Source organism: Labeo rohita, chromosome 24 (genome assembly GCF_022985175.1).
Source record: "Labeo rohita strain BAU-BD-2019 chromosome 24, IGBB_LRoh.1.0, whole genome shotgun sequence".
In the NCBI taxonomy this organism is placed as follows: Eukaryota; Metazoa; Chordata; class Actinopteri; order Cypriniformes; family Cyprinidae; genus Labeo; species Labeo rohita.
In genome coordinates, this window is record NC_066892.1 from 1,430,504 (window position 1) to 1,455,545 (window position 25,042).

The 25,042-nt window shown below is 32.7% G+C and overlaps 2 protein-coding genes across 4 annotated transcripts; one reads left to right on the forward strand and one right to left on the reverse strand.

The window, feature by feature from the left end:
- gorasp1b (golgi reassembly stacking protein 1b) lies at positions 1-7,229 on the reverse strand. Its single transcript, XM_051098535.1, has 9 exons — positions 7,029-7,229; positions 5,108-5,188; positions 4,809-5,012; positions 4,637-4,723; positions 4,416-4,546; positions 1,465-1,582; positions 1,289-1,391; positions 1,089-1,205; positions 1-1,003 (listed from the first exon to the last, which is right to left on the reverse strand). The coding sequence occupies exons 1-9, from the start codon at positions 7,080-7,082 to the stop codon at positions 858-860; spliced, it is 1,041 nt and encodes a 346-aa protein (XP_050954492.1). The 5' UTR covers positions 7,083-7,229; the 3' UTR covers positions 1-857.
- A 128-nt stretch (positions 7,230-7,357) lies between these two features.
- Positions 7,358-25,039, forward strand: ttc21a (tetratricopeptide repeat domain 21A). 3 transcript variants are annotated; one of them, XM_051097595.1, is made up of 29 exons: positions 7,358-7,627; positions 7,705-7,834; positions 9,045-9,155; positions 9,255-9,421; positions 10,480-10,602; positions 10,669-10,826; positions 10,901-10,985; positions 11,655-11,753; positions 12,025-12,217; positions 13,370-13,467; positions 13,637-13,831; positions 13,907-14,042; positions 14,129-14,286; positions 15,612-15,821; positions 15,929-16,167; positions 17,714-17,786; positions 17,878-17,985; positions 18,066-18,207; positions 18,295-18,395; positions 19,243-19,431; positions 19,509-19,619; positions 19,708-19,789; positions 20,828-20,978; positions 21,389-21,550; positions 21,629-21,809; positions 23,410-23,634; positions 24,005-24,125; positions 24,212-24,279; positions 24,445-25,039. In XM_051097595.1, the coding sequence occupies exons 1-29, from the start codon at positions 7,601-7,603 to the stop codon at positions 24,520-24,522; spliced, it is 3,921 nt and encodes a 1,306-aa protein (XP_050953552.1). In that variant the 5' UTR covers positions 7,358-7,600; the 3' UTR covers positions 24,523-25,039. The 3 variants fall into 3 exon arrangements, with proteins under 3 accessions (XP_050953552.1, XP_050953551.1, XP_050953553.1); XM_051097594.1 differs by having other exon boundaries at positions 7,359-7,627; positions 21,626-21,809; XM_051097596.1 differs by lacking the exon at positions 19,243-19,431 and having other exon boundaries at positions 7,359-7,627; positions 21,626-21,809.
- The last annotated feature ends 3 nt before the right edge of the window (positions 25,040-25,042 follow it).

The following is a 25,042-nucleotide window of genomic DNA, read 5'->3' on the forward strand; positions in this document are numbered from 1 at the left end:
TCCTAGGTTTTGCCCATTTGTCAGTAAGAATTTTTTACTCATTTAAAAGACAATAAAATGTAATACGCTCCCTTATTCTTTTATATATTTTAATATGTACCGATCTGAATAAGCATGTTTGAATTTTTACATAAATATTGTGTTACACTGAAAGACAATGTAACATAATTTCAACCAAATTTTGACATTCTCCAAAAACTTAGACACTTACATTTAATGTGCTTTCTATAAAATCACATAAAATCACTTTTGTAAATTTCTTTTGACGTGGACAACTTAACTTCTTTGACCCCTATATATATATTATTTTTATTTTAGATTCATTGTATAAGATAACCTATTACTCGTTATATTTGTCAAATAAACTGCATTCAGAAACATTCAGTCAACAGCTTAATGGACAATGACAATGGGTTCCAGCTGCTCTCCTGAGAATTTTTAAAATTCGTAAAATAACTGAAAATGAAAAAAAAAAATACATTTACAGTAATTTAACTTCTGAGTGAAAATGTGCTTAGACCGTGATGAAAATAATGTTTCATAAACAGGCTTAATTTCTAATACTGTATATATATTTTTTTCTTTGGTTTTCTGGTGAAATTTCCTGTAGACATTTATTGGTGAGATGCACAGATGAAGATATATAATTTCTTTATACTCTATAAAGCGCTTTATCACTTTACATAAAGCATTTATCTCTGTATAATCCTGCATGTTGGCACTTTATGATAGCATGTAAATATTTTCAGTGAAATTCTTCATAAATTTCTTCTCATTTTATCCAGCAGGTGTTAGTTCTGGTCGACACCCTGAGAACACGCTTGCGAAACTACGCATCTCCGAGGCACAAGTTAGACTTAAGTGACGGTTTTCGGTGTAAATGTTACAACCTCGTCATCCTTTGGTTCCATATTTAAGATCACAGGTGGCGTTTGAATATCGTAGATCCCTGAATCGTCCTTCTGGATGGCTGTCGTGATCATCAAGCTGTCTTCAGACTGACCTTCATGAGGAAATAATAAAACATTTATGTTCAAAAACATGATAGAGCTCATTCACACTCTTTTTAAAGGTATTTTGATGCTTACTTAAGCCAGACACATCTTCACCGCTAACGACGCCTCCATCATCATCATCATCCACTATCAAAGAGGAAGATAAATCCAAACGTCCAGAGAGATCCACAGATGTCGTCTCAAACACATCTGTTACAGACATGGGCAGTTGAGATCTTTCTTATTCTGATATTGTTATTTGATGTGGTATATTAAATTATTATTTTACCCACCAGGCGATTTCTCACATGGTGCTGAAGCTTCAGACGTGAATCCATCACGCGTGTCTGTTGTCACGTCACGGTCTGAATCGTTTGAGGAGTGATCTAATAATAACTGGAATAAGACGAAAATTATATTCTGAACATTATGAAGGTGAATGCATGTTCCTGTGAGATTATGTCTGTACCTCAGAACAGTGTTTGTCCTGTTGGGTTTCAGATGTTGTGGATGTGTTCTGGTGATCTGACTTTAGTGGACGCATAGGGATTCGATGCAGGTACCCAAACCCCACACCACAACCCAGACTGAAAACACAAACATGTGACACGTGAGAACAAATATATGCTGTTTACAATACAGCTGGGTTAATATAGTTTCATCTGAATTCCTATTGAACTGCAGTGCTCAAACTAGTTCAAATATAGTGAATTAAGCTACAAACTCCATCATAATGCACAATGTTTCCATCTAACATGTATTTTGAGCTATTAATGGAGTGTTTCACTAGTTCCCTGGTGAAAAACCCAGCATATGCTGGTAGGTATGTTTTGATGCTGGTTCATGCTGGTCCTTTGCTGGTTTATGCTGTTCCTTTGCTGGTTTATGCTGTTCCTTTGCTGGTTCATGCTGGTCCTTTGCTGGTTTATGCTGGTCCTTTGCTGGTTCATGCTGGTCCTTTGCTGGTTTATGCTGGTTTATGCTGGTCCTTTGCTGGTTTATGCTGGTCCTTTGCTGGTTCATGCTGGTCCTTTGCTGGTTTATGCTGGTCCTTTGCTGGTTTATGATGGTCCTTTGCTGGTTTATGCTGTTCCTTTGCTGGTTCATGCTGGTCCTTTGCTGGTTCATGCTGGTCCTTTGCTGGTTTATGCTGTTCCTTTGCTGGTTCATGCTGGTCCTTTGCTGGTTTATGCTGGTCCTTTGCTGGTTCATGCTGGTTTATGCTGGTTTATGCTGGTCCTTCGCTGGTTCATGCTGGTCCTTTGCTGGTTTATGCTGGTCCTTTGCTGGTTTATGCTGGTCCTTTGCTGGTTCATGCTGGTCCTTTGATGGTTTATGCTGGTCCTTTGCTGGTTTATGCTGGTCCTTTGCTGGTTCATGCTGGTCCTTTGATGGTTTATGCTGGTCCTTTGCTGGTTTATGCTGGTCCTTTGCTGGTTCATGCTGGTCCTTTGCTGGTTTATGCTGGTCCATGCTGGTCCTTTGCTGGTTTATGCTGGTCCTTGACCAGCAACATGACCAGCAAAAACCAGCAAAGGACCAGCTTAAACCAGCATCAAAACCTACCTAACCAGCATTCCAGCATCAAAACATACCTACCAGCATATGCTGGTTTTTTCACCAGGGTTAGCAGTAAACCGGTTACCTCACCTCAATATGTTTTGTGTTGATTTGTGTTGGATGTATCTTTAGAATATTTTTGTTTGTAAACATAATACCTTTTTCGCTTATTTCAATTAATGTCATTAAACTTGCGAGGTAAGGCAGTAGTAGTACTAACAGTGTCATGTAAATATGACTGGAACCGCTCCAATTGTTCATTCACTTAAAGCGATTCACTAGCAAAAACTGAATCATTTTCAAATTTCGACATCGCTTATAATGATTTTAAAACACCAAGTGATGGATAAAACGGCGCTTTTCAAAACTCCGAATCGGTTAAACCATTGCGTCGCAAAATGATTCACTGTTTCGAAGCACTCCGATCAGATCGCGTATCGTGAATCATTTGATTCAGATCGGGATTTCAAATTGCGAATTGTGAATTATTTGATTTAGGTCGGGACTTTAGATCGTAAATCATTGTATTCATATCGGGACTTCAGATCGCAAATTATTTTTATTCAGATCGCGAATCATTTGATTCAGTTCGGTACTTCGGAGAGGGTTCGGAAAACTTTTGATTCTCATCGGAACTTTGGAGCGCAGATCGCAAATCATTTGGTTCAGATCGGGACTTCAAATTACGAATCTTGAATCATTTGATTTAGGTCGGGACTGTAGATCGTGAATCATTTTATTCATATCGGGACTTCAGATCGCAAATCATTTGATTTAGAACGGGGCTTCGGAGAGCGTATAGCGAATCATTTGACGAATTGAATGATTCGCGATCCACACACCGATTTCTTATCTGAAACGATGATTCGCAAATCATTATCAGATAGGGACTTTGGAGCGCGGATCGCGAATCATTTGATTCAGTTCGGTACTTCGGAGAGGGTTCGGAAAACTTTTGATTTGGATCGGAACTTCAGAGCGCGGATTGCGAATCATTTGGTTCAGATCGGGACTTCAAATCGCGAATCGTGAATCAGGACTTTAGATGGTGAATCGTGATTCATATGGGGACTTTAGATCGCGAATCATTTGATCCAAATTGCGACTTTGCAACGCGAATCGCAAATCATTTGATTCAGATCAGGACTTTGAATCGCGAATTGTGAATCATTTGTTTTAGGTCAGGACTTCAGATGGTGAACCATTTGATTCATATCGTGACTTCAGATCGCGAATCATTTGATTCAAATTGCGACTTTGCAGCGCGAATCGCAAATTATTTGATTCAAATCAGGACTTTGAAGCGTGAATCATGAATCATTTGTTTTAGGTCGGGACTTCAGATGGTGAATTATTTGATTTAGATTGACTTCGGACCCGTATTGCGAATCATTTGATTTAGATCAGAACTTTGGAGCGGTTTCACAAATCATTTTGATTCCGATAGGAACTTTGGTGTGTGGATCAGGAATCATGTGATTCAGATTGGGAATTCAGATCTAATGAGTATAGACTTCATGCGAACCAAAACTATATCCAAAACCATAAAACACTTTTTTCATTACTTGACATAAAATAAATGTTACCTAAAAAATATATATAAATTTCAGCTTGTTGCTAAAAAAAAATAATAATAATAAAAAATAAAATAAAAAATAAAATCAGAACTAAATATAAAAGTAAACTGAAAATACAAGTAAAACATTAATTAAATCTATAATAATATCTCAGTGATACAGTCCGCTATGATTATGGCATAATGTGCAAGTTTCAAAGTAAAATGAAAAGCATCAGTAGGTGCAGTTGAACTGTTTTCTGATTGCATTACATTGACTGGAGACAGTTTTGCTGATGCTGTACCTTCCCTCTCCACCCCAGGCTCCGTTAGGAGTGATGAGCACTTCCCTACAGCGATCGCTCCTTGTGTTATACACCAGCAACTTCAGCGCTTTGCCCTCGGATGCCTCGATCAGCGAAAAGAAATCCTCCGACTGTGAGAATTCATGAGCAGTGTGATTTTCATATCAGAGTAAGCATTTGCATGATATACCGCTTCAAAGATGTACAAACTAAGGTCTTACTTCCTGCAACACCTGGTCTGCGCCAACAATGTAGTCAGAATAAGGCTTGAGTCCAGCCATTTCAGCAGGAGAATTCGGTTCCACGTCCTGAAAGAGCATTCAACTGATAAGTTAAATATATATACACACATGTAAATATATAAAGTTAAACAAATGTGTTTAGAAATCTCACCAGTACATGCCAGACATTGTGATTGGCCCCTTGGAAAGTGCAGAACCGAACGCTGGCTCCTAATAAGCCCTGACCGCCCCACATGTTACTGGGAATGACTTCCAGCTCTCTGATCTTCATCACTTTACTGCTGTAAACTTCCAGCTTCACCGGCTTCTCCACATTTGCCTTCAAGAGGTCCTTCAGCAAGCTGCTCTCTTTATTCTGATGATAAACACAAACATCAGCATATTTCACAACTTAAATATGTTGGTGTAATGTGTTTGAAATGGTTAGAGAAACAGGATTTGAGATCTTACTAGTCTGGTGTGTCCAATAGACAAAATAAAATCAAAGAAAGGCTCCAGGCCGGCTCTCTCTGCTGGAGAATTCTCCTGAATCTGGGAATTAATGTGGAAAAAAAATAATGCCTAAATTCAACTTTGTCTTTAGTACAAAAAATCCTAAAGGAATCCTATTGGAATATCTGTCATAAAAACAAAAAGTAAAAAAATAAATAATAATTTTAATAAATAATAATAATGTTTTTTCTTACTCAGTATTTTTGTCTTGTTTTCCAGTACAAATATAAAACATCAAAATAATAAAAAAAAATAAAATAAAAAGTATTTGCTTAAAGCAAGACAAAATATCCACAAATAAATAAATAAATAATGCTTTCTAAAAGACAGTTTACTATAAACACTAAATTCACTAAATTTGTAGTCCAAAAAAATCCTAAAGAAATCCTATTGGAATATCTGTCATAAATAATAAATATAAAAATAAACAAATAAAACAAAATATCCTCAAGTAAATACTGCTTTCTAAAAGACAATTGACTATAAACACGCAATTCAACTTTGTTTGCAGTCCTATTGGAATATCTGTTAGAAATAAATAAATAAATAAGTAAAACAAGACAAAATATATTTAAATAAATAAATAATGCTTTCTAAAATGCAATTTACTTTAAACACTAAATGCAACTTTGTTTGTAGTCCAAAAAAATCCTAATGGAATCCTACTGGAATATCTGAAATAAATAAATAAATAAAAAGACAAAATGTCCACAAATAAATAAATAAATAAATAAATAAATAAAGCTTTCTAAAAGATAATTTACTATCAACACTAAATTCAACTTTGTAGTCCAAAAAATCCTAAAAAATAATCCTATTGAAATGTCTGAAATAAATTAATTAATTAATGAATAAATAAATAAAAATAAATAAACAAGGCAAAATATCCACAAATACAAATATCAATAATGCTTTCTAAAAGACAATTTACTATAAACACTAAATTCAACTTTCTTTGTAGTCCAAAAAATTATTTAAAAAAAATCCTATTGAAATATCTGAAATAAATAAATAAATTAATTAATTAATAAAAATAAATAAACAAGACAAACTATCCACAAATACATAAATAAATGATGCTTTCTAAAAGACAATTTACTATTAACACTAAATTCAACTTTCTTTGTAGTCCAGAAATCCTAAAGGAATCCTATTGGAATATGTCATAAATAAATAAATAAATAAATAAATAAATAACATTTTTAAAAAAACATTACTAAATCATGATACATGTACTTAAGAACAACAATTATATAAGATAAGTCTTCTAGGGGGAAATATAATAATAAATATAAAAAGTATATATTAAAGCCAGACAAAATATCAATGAGGTGAGAAAAATAATCTTGTTTTCCCTTAAGTTTATTTCCTGACCCCACTGATAGATACTGTTTTTCCAGTTTTTAAGCAAAAACACATTTAATTTTAATATATTTACAGAAAACATGACTTGATATCTTATGACAAGATAATACCTATAATAACAAGACTTAATATATCTGTTGTTTTGCTTCTCAAGTAAATGTATCTTGATTTAAGAATGCTTAGATATTTGTAATGAAAAACAAAACAAACATATTAAGGAAAAACATATTTTGCAGTGTTGGAACATATCCAAGGTTCTTTTCTTTAAGAAAAATCTTTTAGGATTTTTAAAATATACCAATACAAGTAGGGTTTTGATAAACATATGATTCAGGGAATCCTGTTCACATCCTGATACTGTGTGTTTTACTAGGATAAGCAGGCAAAACCATTGGATCACAGATTATTTACTTAATAAAAACCCCGTCGGTCGCTGAAACGTCAGCTATGATGTCTAATTAAATGCAATAATGACTAAACCAGTGTATTTAGCAGCTGTAAATGTCGCACTCACCCCGTGCACATGGTATCCGCCCTCTGCAGCAAACACGCTCTGAATCAAACCCATCGTGAACTGCGGTCAGCCGGCGTTCAAACACCAGCTACTACAGCCAAGGTTTGCTCATGAATATTGATTAGCACATGAGCACGTTGCTTAGTAACCTTCCTGAAGCGTATGGGATGTGCTCGTTAATATTCATTCGAATGTCTTCCCGTTAGCCAATCGCGTAGGACGCCTGGCAGAGCGTGTCGTGACGTAAAACCTTCGCCATAGTAGAATTCGTACAGTCGTTTTTTAACTCTCTCTGCTTAATTAACTCAAACGTTATCGAGTGGAATGTTTGGGATACAAATAAAAACGAATTAAACAGCAAAATGATTTGAAAAATCTCTTTAAACAGACATGCGTAATCAATTTCAGAAGATCGCTAGAATCAATAACACGGGCGCCGATGTCTGTGTTTGATTATTATTCCTGCGCAGGTGTCCGCCTAGCGCATTTCCGTTATTTCCGTTATTTTCGTTAAATCACAGGTGCTGACGCCGTTTATTTGCGATAAATTTGTTAAATTAGCCGGATTAAATATGTCAGAAGACGATCAAACGTGTTTGGTAAGTTTTGATTTGATCGTTTAATGGAAGTATACACTATAAAACAACGTTTTAACGACTGATGTTTGTTTTAACAGCCGTTAATTATTTATTATATGAGGGAGAAATACTTCAGACACGCCATAAATACAGCTGTGAGGAGTTTAAAGGTGTACAATAATGATCCAGTGCTTCGGTTCTTCAAAGCTTTTGCATCTTTGATGGAAGGTAGGATGAAGTGTGAATTTATGTCCATATTTTTCTTTTTTAAGGCTGTCGAACGATTAATCGCATCCAAAATAAGTTTGCTTACATATGTTTACATTTACATATTACGTATGTGTGTATGTTTATTATGTTCTGTATATTATGTTTATTATGTTATGTATTTATATTTATATATAATCTAAATTATATGCAAGTATAAATATATATACACTACCAGTCAAAAGTTTTTGAACATTATTTTTTTTTTTAAAGAACAGTAGTTTTTTAAAGAAGTCTCTTCTGCTCACCAGGCCTGCATTTATTTGATCCAAAGTACAGTAAAATTTTGAAATATTTTTCTTTTTAAAAAACTTTTTTTCTATATGAATGTATTTTAAATTTTAATTTATTCCTGTGATTTTAAAGCTAAATTTTTAGCATCATGACTCCAGTCACATGATCCTTCAGAAATCATTCTAATACTCTGATTTACTGCTCAAAAAACATTTATTATTATTAGTAGTAGTAGTAGTAGTAGTAGTATTATGTTGAAAACATCCGATTAATTTAAAAAAAAAAAAAAGAAATGTTTTGTAACATAAATGTCTTTATCATCACTCCAAGCTTTTGAATGTTAGTGTTTAATGTTACAATTTTTTTATTTCAGATAAATGCTGATCATTCTATTTATCATTCTGAAAAAAATTATTCAATGTTTTAAATATTGATAATAATAATAATCAAAATGTTTCTTGAACAGCAAATCAGCATAATAGGATGATTTCTGAAGGATCATGTGCTGAAAATTCAGCTTTGATCACAGAAATGAATTACATTTTATGGTATATTCACATAGAAAACATATTTTAAGTAGTTAAAATATTTCACAATATTACTGCATTTGCTGTATTTTGGATAAAATAAATGCAGGCTTGGTGAGCTGAAGACACTTCTTCCAAACAAAATAATAAAAATCTTATTGTTAAAAAAAAACCCAAATATATATATATATATATATATATATATAATATTATTATTATTATTTAATTTTTTTTTAAATATACAGATGTGTGTGTGTGCATTTATATATGCATAATAAATATACACAGTACACACGTACATTATGTAAACAAACTTTTATTTTGGATGCGTTTAATCGCAATTAATCGCTTGACAGCTCGATTATGATGGTGAAAGTATATATGACAAGGCTCTTCCACTTACATTGCAGGTCACATACAGGAGGCTTTGAGAGAGTTTCTTCAGCTGAAGGATCATCCTCATCTGTCTCTGTGTTCAACAGCAGCTCTCATTTACGCACACAAACGCTCTGAAACTATTGGTAACTCTGTTCTGCTGCTCTGTACATACACTGAACTCAATGGATGATTAATAAAGCATTGATTCAGGGATCTTCTGTGTTTTTTTTCATCCACATAAGATCAAGAAGCTGTGAATGAGCTGAACTCTGAGCTGAAGCTGTCTGGATCCACAGCCAGTGACAGAGCGTTGTATTACGCTGCGCTGCTCTACTGGATCCTGGAGCTGAACCTTAAAGCTAGAACATGCGTGAAAAAGATGCTGAAACTCTCTGATACGTCACCGGAGGTTTGTGTTAAAGATCTTAACCCTGTAATGCCTACGTTATTATAATGACACATGAATTTCTAAGATCTGTAAATGAATTGCATTACTTTTTGTCCATATAAATGTCAGCATCTGCACCAGATATTTGCTCAGTTTTGGGTCTCTGAATAAAACTGAACTGTTTTATTCTCACTATATCAGTCTTTATTTTATTTATTTATTTCAGTTATCAAACTTTTAGACAGAATATATAGCTTAAAAATAGTTTTTTTTTTTAATTATTAGTGGCATTTAACCCTGTAAAACCTGACATTTGAAATAATAATCTAAAATGTAGTTTATTAAATCTTAAGACAAAATAAAATATAATAAATAAATATAATGAATAATATAAATATATAAAAAATACATTTTACAAAAAATACAAAAAAATACAAAAATACATCTGTATATCTTTAATATTAGGTTATTTAATATGTCAGATTTGACAGGGTTAAATGCCACTTAACAAATTATGAATTTCTAATATATTCATATTATTCATTATATTTATTATAATTTGTTTTGTCTAAAGCTTAAATAAACTAAAAGAATTTAATAAATACATTTTAGACTATTATTTCATATGTCAGGCTTCACAGGGTTAAATGCATCTTAAAAATAAATAAAAAAATTAAAAATAATACATTTCTAATATATTTATTTATGATAATTTATTTTGTCTAGAGGTTAAATAAACAAAAAATAAATAAATACATTTTAGACTATTATTTCATATGTCAGGCTTTAGAGGGTTAAACGGCGCTAATAATAAAAAAAATATATATAATTATTTTTTATCTATCTATCTATATACACAATTTTTAAAAAATATTCTCCCCTTAATTTTGTCTAAAGGTTCAATAAATATTATATAAATAATATATATGTTCTGATTATTATTTCATATGTCATATTTCTGACTATTATTTCATATGCTTACTCATTTCTCGATTTAGTCCGAGATTGGGTGATTGCGGAAGCATAGTTGTAAAAATTGCATTCAGGCTGATTCATGAAATGTTTTTCTTTATTATCAGGGGCTTATTCTGAAGGGCTGGATCGTGTTGACCTCTGACACTGAAGAGAACAGACCTCAGGCTATACGCTACTTTGACAGCGGTCTTCAGGACACTGGGAATTTATTTGGACTCATGGGAAAGGTAAAACATGTTTTGAGAGACGTACTGAACTCTTTCGAATAATCTTAGTTTGTTTTTGACGTGCAGATGGAGTTCTTCTTGGCGAAGCAGAAGGGGCAGTGCGCTCTTGATATCGCCAATCAGATCATCGTCTCTCATCCAGACTACAGTCCGGCGCTCCTCATGAAGATGAAGGTGTTCATGTCTCTACGTGACTGGGAGCAAACGGAGGAGATCGCACAGAGGTCTGTGTTACTCTCAGTTTGTATTTTAATAGATGGTTTTAGATCTTATTCAGTGTTTTCATTGAAATATGCAGAGTTCTGGAGAGAGATGGACGTGATCTGAAAGCTCTGCAAATGATGACTGTCATTGCTGCGGCTAAGGATGGAAATATGGAGCTGGTAATTCTCTTCCTTTTTATTTAAATGTATTGACTATTTTCACTGTATTGTACTAAAATAACTAAAACAAATAAAATTCATAAAAACTGTATATGCATATATAAAAAAGTGGCAACTGACAGAAAAACAATAAATTTACTGAAACTTTAAAATTAAAATGGAAAATCAAAAAATGTATTCTATTATTAAAATTAAAAAATATATTAGTATCTTAATTATATTTAAATAACATGGATAACACTAGACAATTAAATATGGCTTTTCTTAGATGAACATGTTTTAATGAAACTTTTTTTTTTTTTTTTTTTTTTTTTTTTTTTTGTAGAGCTTAAACTCAAAAACTGTTATTAAAAGACTGAAATTCCTGGGGGAAAATAATATTTATTTTTTTATTTTTACTTTTGGCATGTTTTAAAATGTGTTAATGTAGTTAAAAAAATGTTTAAAATAAACTGAAAAAGACATAAAAAGAAAGAAGAAATATTGTTTTCTTGTAAAACATACTCCACAAATCTTTTTTTTTTACAGAATATATGCAAAAATGTTTTTTAATTAATACAAATATTACATTTCTAAGAATGTGACACGTTTTAAATTTACATCTTCCTTTTCCTTTCATTTCAGACTTTTGTCTCTGACCCACAAGTGTTATTCAATTCTGTATTTCAGGTGAAAGATCATCTTCAGGCTTTAATGAATGCGGTTGAGATCTCTGAGCCCTGTAATCCCAGCCTACATGTGGAGATCACAGCACCCATCAGCCGACTGGTGCCAAACACTTGAAACATCCTCTTATACGCAGTTTATACATTTATTTCTGTATTATTTAATAGGCTAATAGACCAGGCTTGTTTATGAAGACTGTGACACTGCACACACTGAACACACACTGTTCTCACTGGAGGCTGTTTGTATCCCTAATTGTCTGTTTCCATGATACTTCTTGCCCTTGGGTAATTTCTGAGCTGTTCATTTCTGCTTTGGAAGACTAATCTGTCCTGCCTGATTATAACAGTAGTCTCTGTCTACACAACTGCAGTGTGGACACAACACAGAGATCCTGCAGATGTTGACCGTGTTCGTGCGTCAAGTTTCCTCACGTGCACCGGCGGCGTCTGATGTTGTCTGTGAGCTCGGCTATCTGCTCACTCTCCAAAACAAGTATAAAGACGCCCATCAATGCTTCTCTACAGCACTCAAAATAGATCCAAAGTGCACCTCAGCTTTAGTAGGTACAGTATCATCACATTCAGGCGGCAACTCTATCAGTGCTTTACAAAAACTTTTCACCCCAAAACATAACATAAACTAAAAAAGTTTCTCATAATAAACAGGAGAAATTATTTTTTTATTTAAAAAAAAAAGTTGCATTATTTTGTGTATTGTTTAAATTGTAAAGTAAATTGTTAATATATTATGGTAGTATTTATTATTTATTAAATTTATTTTATAATTTATGCATAAATAATAATTGTCTGTAATAAATTTTATTATTAGTTAAAAAAAAAAGTATATATTTATATTTATAAGTTTATTTAATATCTTATTATTTTAATTATTATTATTATTATTGATGTTGTTTTTGTTGTTAGTGCATAAATTATAAAATATATTCAATGAAAAAAGCAAGTCATTAAAAAATTGGTTGTCCTGCGACCTTTTTAAATTTATGCATAAATAATTGTCAGTAATAAATTATATTATTACTTAAAAAATATTTATTTATTTATTTTATTATTATAATTATTAGTGCATAAATTATAAAATATATTCAATAAAAAAATAAAGCAAGTCATTATAAAATTGGTTTTCCTGCGATCTTTTTAAATTTATGCATAAACAATAATTGTCTGTAATAAATTATATATATTAATATATATATATATATATATATATATATATATATATATATTTCTATTAATTATATATTATAAATATATATTATTTCTATTAATTCTAATAAACTATTATTATTGTTATTATTAGTGCATAAATTATAAATTGGTTGTCCTGCAATCTTTACTACAATTAGACTGCAAGTAATTTAATTACAGGGATTACATTGTCTTAAAATCCGTCTTTATTCAGAAAATGTGAATGTTTATTTATTAAATTTATTAAAGAGGATCATGTACAAAACATAGATGCATATATAGGTACAGTTTAGTAGTGCAGATTATTTACAGTAATAAGAATAGAGTTTTTTGCATTACTGTAATGTGTAAGAACATGCTCTTAACAGTCATGAAAATAATGTTGCAATGCAAAAAAAACCTTAATAGTCCTAAAAATAAGCTTGATTTTCTTGAAAAGTCTTTGTTAAATGCCAGTAGTTCCTATAGTATATACACACACATGTATGCATTGACATATCATCTTTATAGGTGTGATCAGATGCCAGCTGATGTGCGATCATCTTGAGGAAGCCTCCCAACAGCTCGTGTTCTTCTGTGAAGTGCAAGAGTCTCTTGGAAATACAGCGGTAAAAAGCTGAAAAATTATAATTTCCAATGGCCAGACTCATTTGTCTTATTGCCACCCGTTAGAGCATCTTTATTGCATGTTTAAATGGGCAGAATTCAACTAATAGCCTTTATTAAGCCTCTGTTTTATTTTGCTTAGTAGTGATGTAAATGTGTTTGATTTAACAGGAAGTTTCTCTGCTGAAGGCCATATTGGCCAGGAAGCAGAGCACAGGTGAAGAGACTGTGATGCAGCTGCTGAAAGATGCCACAGAGCTCCATTTCTCTGGCCTTCGTAGGTTAAATTATGGTGTGGAGTACCTGCAGATGATGAACCTCAATTTCCTCCTGCAGATAGTGTGCATGCACCTGGAGTCCAAGCAGGTACAGTAACACTTTTTCCATGGATTTTTCTCATTCCAAGTCTTTTTTGAAGAGTATTTGTTTACCCTTTTCCAGGATTTTGCCCTCGTTCCTGGACAAACTCCACCATTTTGGCTGAAACACTCAAATATGATCTTGGAAATAGTCGTCAAAGCCGCTCCTGGCATGTCAGTGAGCTGTTATTATATGGCCTACGTCAAGTTCCTTCTAGGTGAGTTTTAGAGTTAAATACTTCACCTGAGTTGATGTTAACCATTGCTGTGAAACTCGGATAACTTTCCCAGAATGCCTCTGCAGGTGAGCACAAAACAGCCCAGCACTTTTTGAACCTGTGCATGGAGAAAGATCCATCCGTGCCGGAGATACACCTTCTGCAGGCCCGACTGCATCTGAACGCTGGAGAACACAACAGGTGTCTGAGCTGCCTGGAGTCTGCCGTCAGCGTCAACTTTGAGGTCTGAACAGGAAAATATAGACAGTCTGATGGCAGAAATTTACAATGAGCCATTTTTGTAGTTTCAATGATTTATATTTTTCACTGTGGAGGAAGTTTTGAGTTGCCATTCAGAAGTTTGGGTTTAGTAAAACTTTTAAATGTTTTTGAAAGATGTCTGCTCACCAAGGCTGCATTTATTTGATCAAAAATACAGCGAAACAGTGAAATATTATTACAGTTTAAACTAGATGTTTTCTATGTGAATATGTTTAAATGCAATTTATTTCTGTAATCAAAGCTGAATTTTTAGCAAATTTTAGGCTGATTTGCTGCTCAAGATACATTATCAATGTATTTTTTTGTACTGCATTTTTTTTATAATTTATGCATAAATAGTAAATATCTATAATAAATAAATTATATATTGTTAATTAAAAAACTCCCCACAAAAATATAGGCACAATTGTTGTTTATGCATAAATTATTTTAAAAAATCTGTAAAAAATAACGCAAGTCATTATGTAGTAATTTAATTACAGGGATTACATTGTCTTAAAATCTATCTTTATTCAGAAAATGTGAAAGTTTATTTATTAAGTTTATTAAACAGGATCATCTACAGCAAAAATAGATATAGTTCAGTAGTTGGCAAATCTGGCTGATTTGCTGCTCAAGAAACATTTCCAATTGTATCAATGTATTTGTTATTCTGAATTTATTTATTTTGTAATTTATGCATAAATAATAAATATCTATAATAAAGTATATTGTTAATTTAAAAACACGCACACACACGCACACACACACACACACACACACACACACACATATATATATATATATATACACACAATTTGTGATACTATATGCAAGTACGTATATGCATTGACATTATTTTTATAGGCATGATCAGATGCTCACCAAGGCTGCTTTTATTTTTATTCAAAAATACAGTAAAACAGTGAAATATTATTACAATTTAAAATGTGTTTTATATGTGAATATACGTTCAAATGTATTTAATTTGTGTCATCAAAGATGGATTTTTAGCATCATTACTCCAGTCTTCAGTGTCACATGATCCTTCAGAAATCATTCTAATATGCTGATTATTATTATTACTAATTAATGTTGAAAACATTTGTGCTGCCCAATATAACTGTGATATTTTATTTTTCAGTACTCTTGAAACTTCAAAAGAACAACATTTTTGTAACATTATAAATGTCTTTACTGTCACTTTTGACCGGTTTAATGCATGTGTGATGATTAAAAGTATTAATTTACTCAAACTTATGAAATACACATCTCCAATATGTCTAATCGGTATCTGTGATTTATTAGATTCGCAATCGACTCCAGTTCAGTCTGCTCAAATCTCGTGCTCTGCTGAGGTCTGGAGACCTGAAGAACGTCATGCAGTGTCTGAAGATCACCATGAACATGCCCGGGGTCCGCAGGCCCACAGAGGGGCCGCAATCCTCCGTCTCCACCAGCGAGCGAGTTTCTGTGTATCTGGAGCTCACAGAGGCCCTCAGACTCAATGGACAACAGGTCCAGTCTGCTTTTGTTCACATTCAGGTTTTCAAAGAAATACACAATGATTCGGCCAACATTTGAGTTCGTGTCTTGTAATGTTGTAAAACATTTTCTGTCATCAGCATGAGGCCACTAAAGTTCTGCAGGACGCCATTGTGAGTTTCAAAGGCACACCAGAGGAGACGCGTCTCATGCTTGCTAATGTGGATCTGGCTTTAGCGAGAGATGACGTGGACGCCGCTGTAATCATGCTGCAAAACATCCTGCCTACAGAGTCAACATACATCCAAGCCCGAGAGAAGATGGCACATATTTACTTGGAGAGGAAAAACAATAAGAAGCTTTACGTCGCATGTTACAGGTGATCATTTATGAGTGACAGGGATGTGTGTATGTGTGTCTATTGAAATGATAGTCATGGTAATATTTGTTGTCCTGCTGCAAATAAATATTTATATGTGAATATTAATATTATTTTGTGTTTTATGCTGATTATAGTAATTTTCACAGATTAAAACTGTCATTATTTTGAGAATAAGAAGGTGTATTTAGAAGGAAAAAAAATACTATAAATATCATAATTTCAACTTTATTGTCTAAATATTTCAACTTTATTCTCGTAATTTTGACTTTATTCTCAAAACATTTTGACTTTCTCATAATTTTGACTTTATTGTCTAAATATTTCATCTTTATTGTCAGAATTTCGACGTTATTCTCATAATTTTAACTTTATTCTCATAATTTTGACTTTATTGTCTAAATATTTAGACTTTATTCAGGTAATTTCTACTTTGTTCTCGTAATTTTGACTTTATTCTCAAAATATTTCAACTTTATTCTTGTAATATTTTGACTTTGTTCTCATAATTTTGACTTTCTCTAAACATTTCATCTTTCTCAAATTTGACATTATTGTCTAAATATTTAGACTTTATTCTGGTAATTTTGGCTTTATTCTCAAAATATGATGACTTTATTCTTGTAATGTTTCGAATGTATTGTAATTTTGACTAAAACATTTCAACTTTCTCATATTTTGACTTTATTTTCTAAATTTTTCAACTTAATTTTGACTTTATTCTCAATTTCGACTTTATTCTCTAAATATTTTGACTTTGTCATAATTTTGACTTTCTCACCATTTCAGCTTTCTCATAATTTTGACATTATTGTCTAAATATTTTGACTTTATTGTCGTAATTTTGACTTTATTCCTGGAAAATTACAACTTTATTCTCATATTTGAACTTTATTGTCGTAATTTTGACTTTATTCTCGAAACATTTAGTTTCTCATAATTGTGACTTTTTCTAAATATTTCAACATTATTTTCGTAATATCATTTTTATTCTCGTAATTGCGACTTTATTCTCGAAATATTACAACTTTATTCTAATTTTGACTATTCTTGAAACATTTCGATTTTCTCATATTCATTGTCAAAATATTTCAACGTCATTTTCGACTTTTATACTTTTATTCTCAAAATATTACGACTTTATTCTCATATTATTTTGACTTTATTCTCGTATTATTTTGACTTTATGCTCGTTATTTCAAATTTATTCTCAAAATATTACGACATAATCTCGCAATCTTTTAATTTTTTTCTTTTTTTTTTTCTTTTTTTTTTAAATGTGGCACTAAAACGTTTTCGCATTATTGACCAAAAAACAACGACGACAACAACAACAAAAACAGTAATAAAAATGTGTGGTAAAATAAAATCAATAGGCTTATTAAAAATATTTCACAGTCTAAAAGAAAAGAAAAAAAAAATATTTTGATTTATGGGTGGAATATGAGATGCTCTCTGTGTATGGTACACAGAAGCTGTAAGAACATTTTTAGTACAGCATGCAATTGTGGGAATTTAATTGGCATCTTAATATAAAATGTTTCAGAGAAATAAGTGAGCAGCTTCCAGGTGCACATACTAGCATTATGCTGGCTGATGCCTTCATGAAGATACACCAGGTATTTGATGTTTTGAGGTTTTCATTTGGCTTCTCAGTACCAAACCCCTCACAAAATCTTTATAAACCATACAAATATCTCATTCTTAAAGCCAGAGGAAGCAGTCAAGATCTACCAAGAAGTAGAGAAGACGACTCCAAAAGAGACGTTAGCCAAGAAAATAGGCCAGGCTTTAGTGAAAGCTCATGAATATGACACGGCAAGTGGCTTCTACAGGTTTACAGAGGATAAATGTTAAAGAAACCGTTTGTTTCTCATGTGTAACTGCTTGTGTTTCAGGCTGTGGGCTATTATGAAACAGCTTTGAAGACGGACGCGCTGGACTGTCTGTTGAGTGTAGAGCTGTCCGAACTACTGCTTAAACTAAAACGATTTGAGAAAGCTCAGCAAGTCCTGGAAAAGGCCTTGGAACATAAACCCAGTACAGAATAACATTCAAACAAACACGACTGAATGCCACGACAGACAGGAATTACTGTTCTCATTATGTTTTTTTCTGCTTTTTCAGCTACTATGTTGACTACCATGATGAATGATGTAAAAGTTTTACACGTGTTAGTAAAAGTGCTACGCATGAAAAACGAGTCTGCTCTGGACGTCATGCAAAAGGTTTGTTTTCAAAGTTAAATCAAACATTAAAGAAGTAGTTTATCTAAAAATGAAAATTTGCAAAAATGTAGTCACCCTCAGGCCATCCATGATGTGGATGAGTTTGTTTCTTCGTCAGATTTGGAGAAATTTAGCATTACATCACTTGCTCGCCGATAGATCCTCTGCAGTGAATGGGTGCCGTCAGAATGAGAGTCCAAACAGCTGATAAAAACATCACCAGTAATCCACACCACTCCAGTACATCAATGAACATCTTGAGAGGCCAAAAGCTGTGTGTTTGTAAGAAACAAATCCACCATTATTACATTTTTTTTTAACTAAAATAAGTCCATAATCCATAATGATGCTTCCACCAGTAAAAAAAAACATTTCCTGTCCTCTCTCACTTCAAAATCCAGCCACATATTTGTTTAGAGCTGTTTTGGCTTGTAAACGGTGCTTGATCTGTGCAGATTTCTCTCCTGATTCACACCAGACTACAGTTTCACTGGGAGAAGCAATATTATGGATTATGGACTCATATTTTGGGTATTAGTTAAAAAAGCCATAATGCTGGATTTATTTCTTAGAAACACACAGCTTTTGGATTATTGTGATGTTTCTATCAGCTGTTTGGACCCTCAGTCTGATGGCACCCATTCACATTTCTCCAGATCTGATGAAAAAACAAACTCATCCTAATCTTGGATGGCTTGAGGGTGAGTGCATTTTTGCAGATTTTTGTTTTTGAGTGAACTATTGATTGAAGTTAGTGGCGTTGTCTAAGACTAAGGTGAACTCTAATGCAATCGCTAAACAACTATGTGACCTTTTGCAAACAAATATAAAAATGCTCTTCCGTCAGTTGCATGATCTCCAGCAAAAAGTTGTTTTCCGAGTTACAAATGAACATCCGGAAGAATTGGAGGAACAGAGGAAGTTGTTAGCGGCGATCTGTTGTGACTGGGCTCATGAGTTTCACCTCAAACATGACCTGGAAATGGCCAAACAACATTATACAGACGCTTTAAATCACAGTCCGGACAATGAGGAGGTCAGTCAGCCTGGACTGATTTCTCCGTGAATGTTTAGAGAGAACTGTTTATGTTGCATCTCCTTTATTTTGTGCAGATCATCTTTCGTCTGGCTCAGTTATACTATGAGCATCAGAAGCTGGATTATTGTGAGGAGCTTTGTCTGAAGATCCTGCAGCTTCGTCAAAACCACACTGCAGCCTCCATGGTATTTAGTCTTCTAATATCCCAAATGAGATGATCAGCAGTTGATTGCAGAAATTCATCCACGTCTGTGTGTTTGATTTCATCCTCAGCTGTTGGCTGATTCATTATTTTGGAAAAACCAAAAAGAGGAAGCAGTCAAGATTTATGCCAGTATTATGGAGCGAAACCCAGGTGGGATGGAATATAATTTCCTGACACAAACCATTATTTCAGTAACATTAAGATCTCTTTTTTTTATTTGATTTTTTTTTTTTTTGTAGTTTTTTTTTGTTGTTGTTGTTTAATGTTATTTGTTTTACATTTATTATTATTTTTTTTAATTATGTATATTTAGTTTTTATTTTTAATTTTTATTTTAGTTTTTATTTTAATTATTACAGGACATCATGGCATTGGCAGCTAGCTGAGCTGTGTATGTTCTCATCATTTGATTTTTCTACTTCAAAAAGTATTAATGAAGAATGGTTTGATTCATTTTTTTAAAAAAATTAAGCTTTTTTTTTTTGTGCATGCATATTAGATTATGCTTTAATATTTGTTTTTCAATTATGGAACCTATTTAACAGCAAAAAGAGCTGGTCATACGAGTATCTATGAGTGAGATAACAACAATAACAACAAGATGTTACAAAACCCTTTTGTAAAATAAAGAAAACAAACAGGGTGCACTTTCTGCAAGTGCTTTTCTGAAGTGCTTCGAAACAATGAATCATTTTGTGACGCAAGGGTTTAACTGATTTAGAGTTAAGCTGCATTTTACCCATCACTACGCTTTTTAAAATCATTACAAGCGACGTCGAAATTCGATGATGAATAGCTTGATCTGGTTTTTGCTAGTGAATCGCTTGGACTGAATGATCGAAGTCACGAGTTCGAATCTAGAATCTAGAATCTAATTGACTCACTCATTTGAATCGTCTTGTCCGTTCCTCCGCTTTTCGCATGTTCAGCCATGTTTACACGACACAGTCAGTACTATGATGTTTTCCAAATAAATCTTAATTAACTATATTTGAAATAGTTTGAGCACCAGTGCAGTTTGTGACAATTCAATAGGAAAGCATTCATTCATCTCAGTAAAGATTCACTTTATTACAGTTTTTTAAGTAACTTTTGTTTTATTTCAAGTCATATTTTAATGGTTTTAGTTGATGGAAGCCCATAATTTATTGCACTTTAATATTTCTTTTCTGTTTCTATTTTCAATAGACAACTTCCATGCAATGGCCAGGTTTCTGCACGTTCTGCGCCGGATGGGGAAACTCGAAGACGTTCAGTCTGTTTTGATAATGTGTGAAAAGTTCAGTCCACTGTCAGTGAGAGAACCGGGTTATAATTACTGCAAGGGTCTCTTCTTCTGGTCAGTGTCCATCAGACAATATCATAATTTGTGTCATAACTGGTGTAGTTGTAATATATTTCTAATGCAAAACAAAAATATAATAAATGATTTAATTCAATTTTTAAAAATTCAAACTTAAGCTAATAAATAAAAAAATATATATTATATATATATATATATATATATATATATATATATAATTATTATTATTATTATTATTATTATATTTTTTATGTATTTATTTATTTATTTTTAAGGAGAAAATCTTATTTGTTTGAGTCATTTGGTAAACTTAAAAGTAGTTTAATGGTGTTCTGGGCTAATTAATAGAGGAGAATTTATTATTTTTTAAGTGTCCTGAAAGTAGTCTTATTCCTAATGTGTTTTATCAGATAGTAAGAGGTTTTCTATATTCTTGCTGACCTCAGGCATTCATGCCAGGTGACTGAAGCTCTGACCCACCTGAACAAGGCCAGAGGAGACGTGGACTGGGGAGAACCAGCACTGGAACTGATGGTCCAGATCTACCTGAACCCTGACAAGGATGTCTTCGGAGGAGAGGTTTTAGATAAAGAACAAAAGGACATGAGGTGAGAACAAATGACACTAAATCTGCTCCAATACTAAAATAATTTCATTCGGTTTGTCTGTGATTGTTTCTCCAGCAGTGAGTCTGAGAACGAGATGAGAATAAGCACAGCTCACAAACTCCTCGCAAGGTTTCGCCCGCGATCTAGATCTGAGCAGGACAAACTCGCGCTGCTCTCGAATCTGTGTCGGATCTACAGCAAAGAGCCCAAAGAGGTGGAGAGAGCCGTGCTGGAGCTCACAGACATGCAGGCTAAGAACGTAAGACACGTGATTTCATTGCTTTTTGTGAACTACTTTTGCTTTTTTTCCCCAGTTGTTAATGGGCACTTTCATTTACTGTGTTATTTAGTCTGTAACCCTTGGAGACTAAAGTTATGATAGTAATGCATTTTCTTCTGCTCTTGAAAGTGTTTTTAGGAAGTTTGTGGTTGTCTGTAAAACCATGATCTTTATGCATATTGTATTTAAGGATGAATTTGGTACAGATGTTGCAATACAGGATTTTCAAGGTTGCAAAATTTCACCACTGTTGTAATTATGTTTACACTGTATATATGATATGAGGCTAAAATGTCACGCTCTTTATAGTAAAACTAAAAATGAAATTAAACCAATGAAACACTATGTGGACAGATAATAATAATAGTAATAACAATTACAAAAACACAAATGTAAACTTTTACTAGTAAAATGAAAACAGAAAATGCAAAAAAAAAAAAAAAAAAATCTCAATAACACAATAATAATACTGACTAAAAACCTGATAATACTAAAGATCACATTTCTGCAATATTCAAGAAAAAAAAATTCAATGTGGATTGATAATGTTTGAAACATTATTTTAATGGTTTGTTATTAAACTGTTTCTATTATTCACCTTTCCAATAAAAAAAATAATGAAAAAAGTAAATGAATGAAAAATAAAATAAAATAAAAAACAATAATAATAAAATAAAATTATGATAGTAATAAAAAAAATGAAATTCTGTAATGTTAGCAATATTATATAGCAATATTATATTAAAATAAAAACTGAAAATACAAAAAACTAAAAAGTATAAAATTATCTCAGTAATGCAATAATAATGCGGCCTTTAAAATACTTGAAAATGCTTTAATATTCAAGAAAACGCACACACACACACACACACACACGTTGTGTTTACATGTTTTATGGGGACATTCCATAGGCGTAATGGTTTTTATACTGTACAAACCCTATTTTCTATCACCCTACACCTAAACCTAGCCCTCACAGGAGACTGTGCACACTTTTACTTTCTCAAAAAAACTCATTCTGCATGATTTATAAGCCTGTTTCCTCATGGGGACCTCAAATTTTTGGTCCCCATAACGTGATAAATACCAGGTACACACACACACACACACACACACACATATAAATTAACTGTATTAAATATTATTTAGTGGTTAAACCGTTTCTATTATTTGCCTTTCCAATAAAAAAAATAATGAAAAATTATGTGGACAAAAATGATAATAATAACAATAATATTAATAATAATAATAATAATAATAATAATAACGATAAAATGTTAAAATAAAAACAGAAAAAAAAATAATAAAAGTATCTTGATGAAATGGTAATAATACTGCCTCTAAAATACCTGAAAATACACATTTAAAGGTCACATTTCTGCAGTATTCAGGAAAAAAAACTATCATCTATCTATCTATCTATCTATCTATCTACCTGTCTGTCTGTCTATCTGTCTATCTATCTATCTATCTCTCTTTTTTTTTTTATTATCTATTTATTTTTGTTTATTTATTAATTAGTAAAATATTATTTTACTAAACAGACATATATGTCTCGGCACCGACTTTTTGTCTGCAGGTGACATTGGAGGCGTCTTTGCTGATGATGGCTCAAGGTTTCGTTCAGCTAAAGCAGATTCCCAGAGCCAGAAACTTCCTCAAACGCCTAACCAGGATGGAGTGGAGCGACGCAAACGCGGATGACTTGGAGAACGCCTCTCTGCTCTTGGCTGACATGTACATCAAGATGGGAAAATACACACAAGTGGACAAACTGCTGGACAGCTGCATACGAAACAATAAGGTCTGTTTCTACTCATTTTTAGATTTGTTGACATGTTTTACTTAAACCAGAAATAAACCAGAAATAAAGTTTGTTAGTAAAGGAAAGTTTTTAAACACAAAATGTGAAGGTGAATTAAATTTAGAAATAGAAGTACATTTGTTCATCTTAATATTTGCAGTTTCTAAAAGCATTTTTACTTTTACTAAAAAAAAAGATGCCAATGCAATATAAAATAGAAGTAAATATAATCATTAAGACAAGAACAGCTATTGTTTTGGTTTTAGGAGATCTTTGAAAAGTTTTGATCCACTTCAAATGTTGACTAGTGTGTATATATGGGGTAAAATAACATTTTATCTCCTTATTTTCCTTCTGTTGTGAACATCAGTCGTGTAGTAAAGCGTACGAGTATCAGGGTTTGATGATGGAGAACGAGCAGAGAAACAGCGACGCAGCGCTGCAGTATGAACTGGCCTGGAAATACAGCAACAGAGCCCATCCTGCAATCGGTGCGATTTTATCATCATTCCTATCAAACTAAAAACATAAGCATACATGTTCATTTCCATCAGCTTTCAAATGAATCTCCTTGCAGGATTTCGTCTTGCCTTTAACTACCTGAAGTGTAAAAATTACACTCTGGCCGTTGATGTGTGTCGTCAGGTTTGTAAGACTCTTTCTGTAATGGTTTGTTATTAAACTGCATTTGCTTTTTTGACTTTTCTCTGTATTGAAACTGATTAGAAATATTAGTGAAAAGTGTCTCAATATCAAATCTAAGTGATTGGAGATCTCAAATCAGTCTCATTGACTCATGTTTGGTTGTAGGTGCTGCAGCGTCGTCCAGATTACCCACAGATTCAAGATGAGGTTCTGACACGAGCTCAGCTCTCTCTCCGTCTGTGACCACGTGTGTGTGGTTCAGGTTTATCCCACTTTACGAGGCAAAAATATCCCCACAAAGATGGCTATATCTAAAATCCTTGTCCTTGTGGGGACATTTTTTGGGTCCCCATGAGTAAACAAGCTTATAAACCATACAACATTAATTTTTGAAAATCTAAAAATGAAAATCTAAGAAATACTTCCTATAAGAGTTACCTTTAGATGTAGGGTTTAGGGTTTAGGGATAGAAAATACAGTTTGGACAGTAGAAAAAAAATATTGCGCCTATGGAATGAACCCAAAAAACATGACAGCTCAGCATGTGTGCACTAATATACAAATATATAAAATGTTTTAGCATTTATTAGTTATGTTTATGTACTGTAAAAACTTTAATAATATCCAGTGCACAGATCTTTTGTCACTTTAAAGGTTCATGAGACAAAAAATCTAATTTTCTCATGTTGGGTCTAAACTTCACTTACGTTTTGTGAACCAAATCATTTACTGGTGAATGTAGTGATATGTGTGGATGCAAACA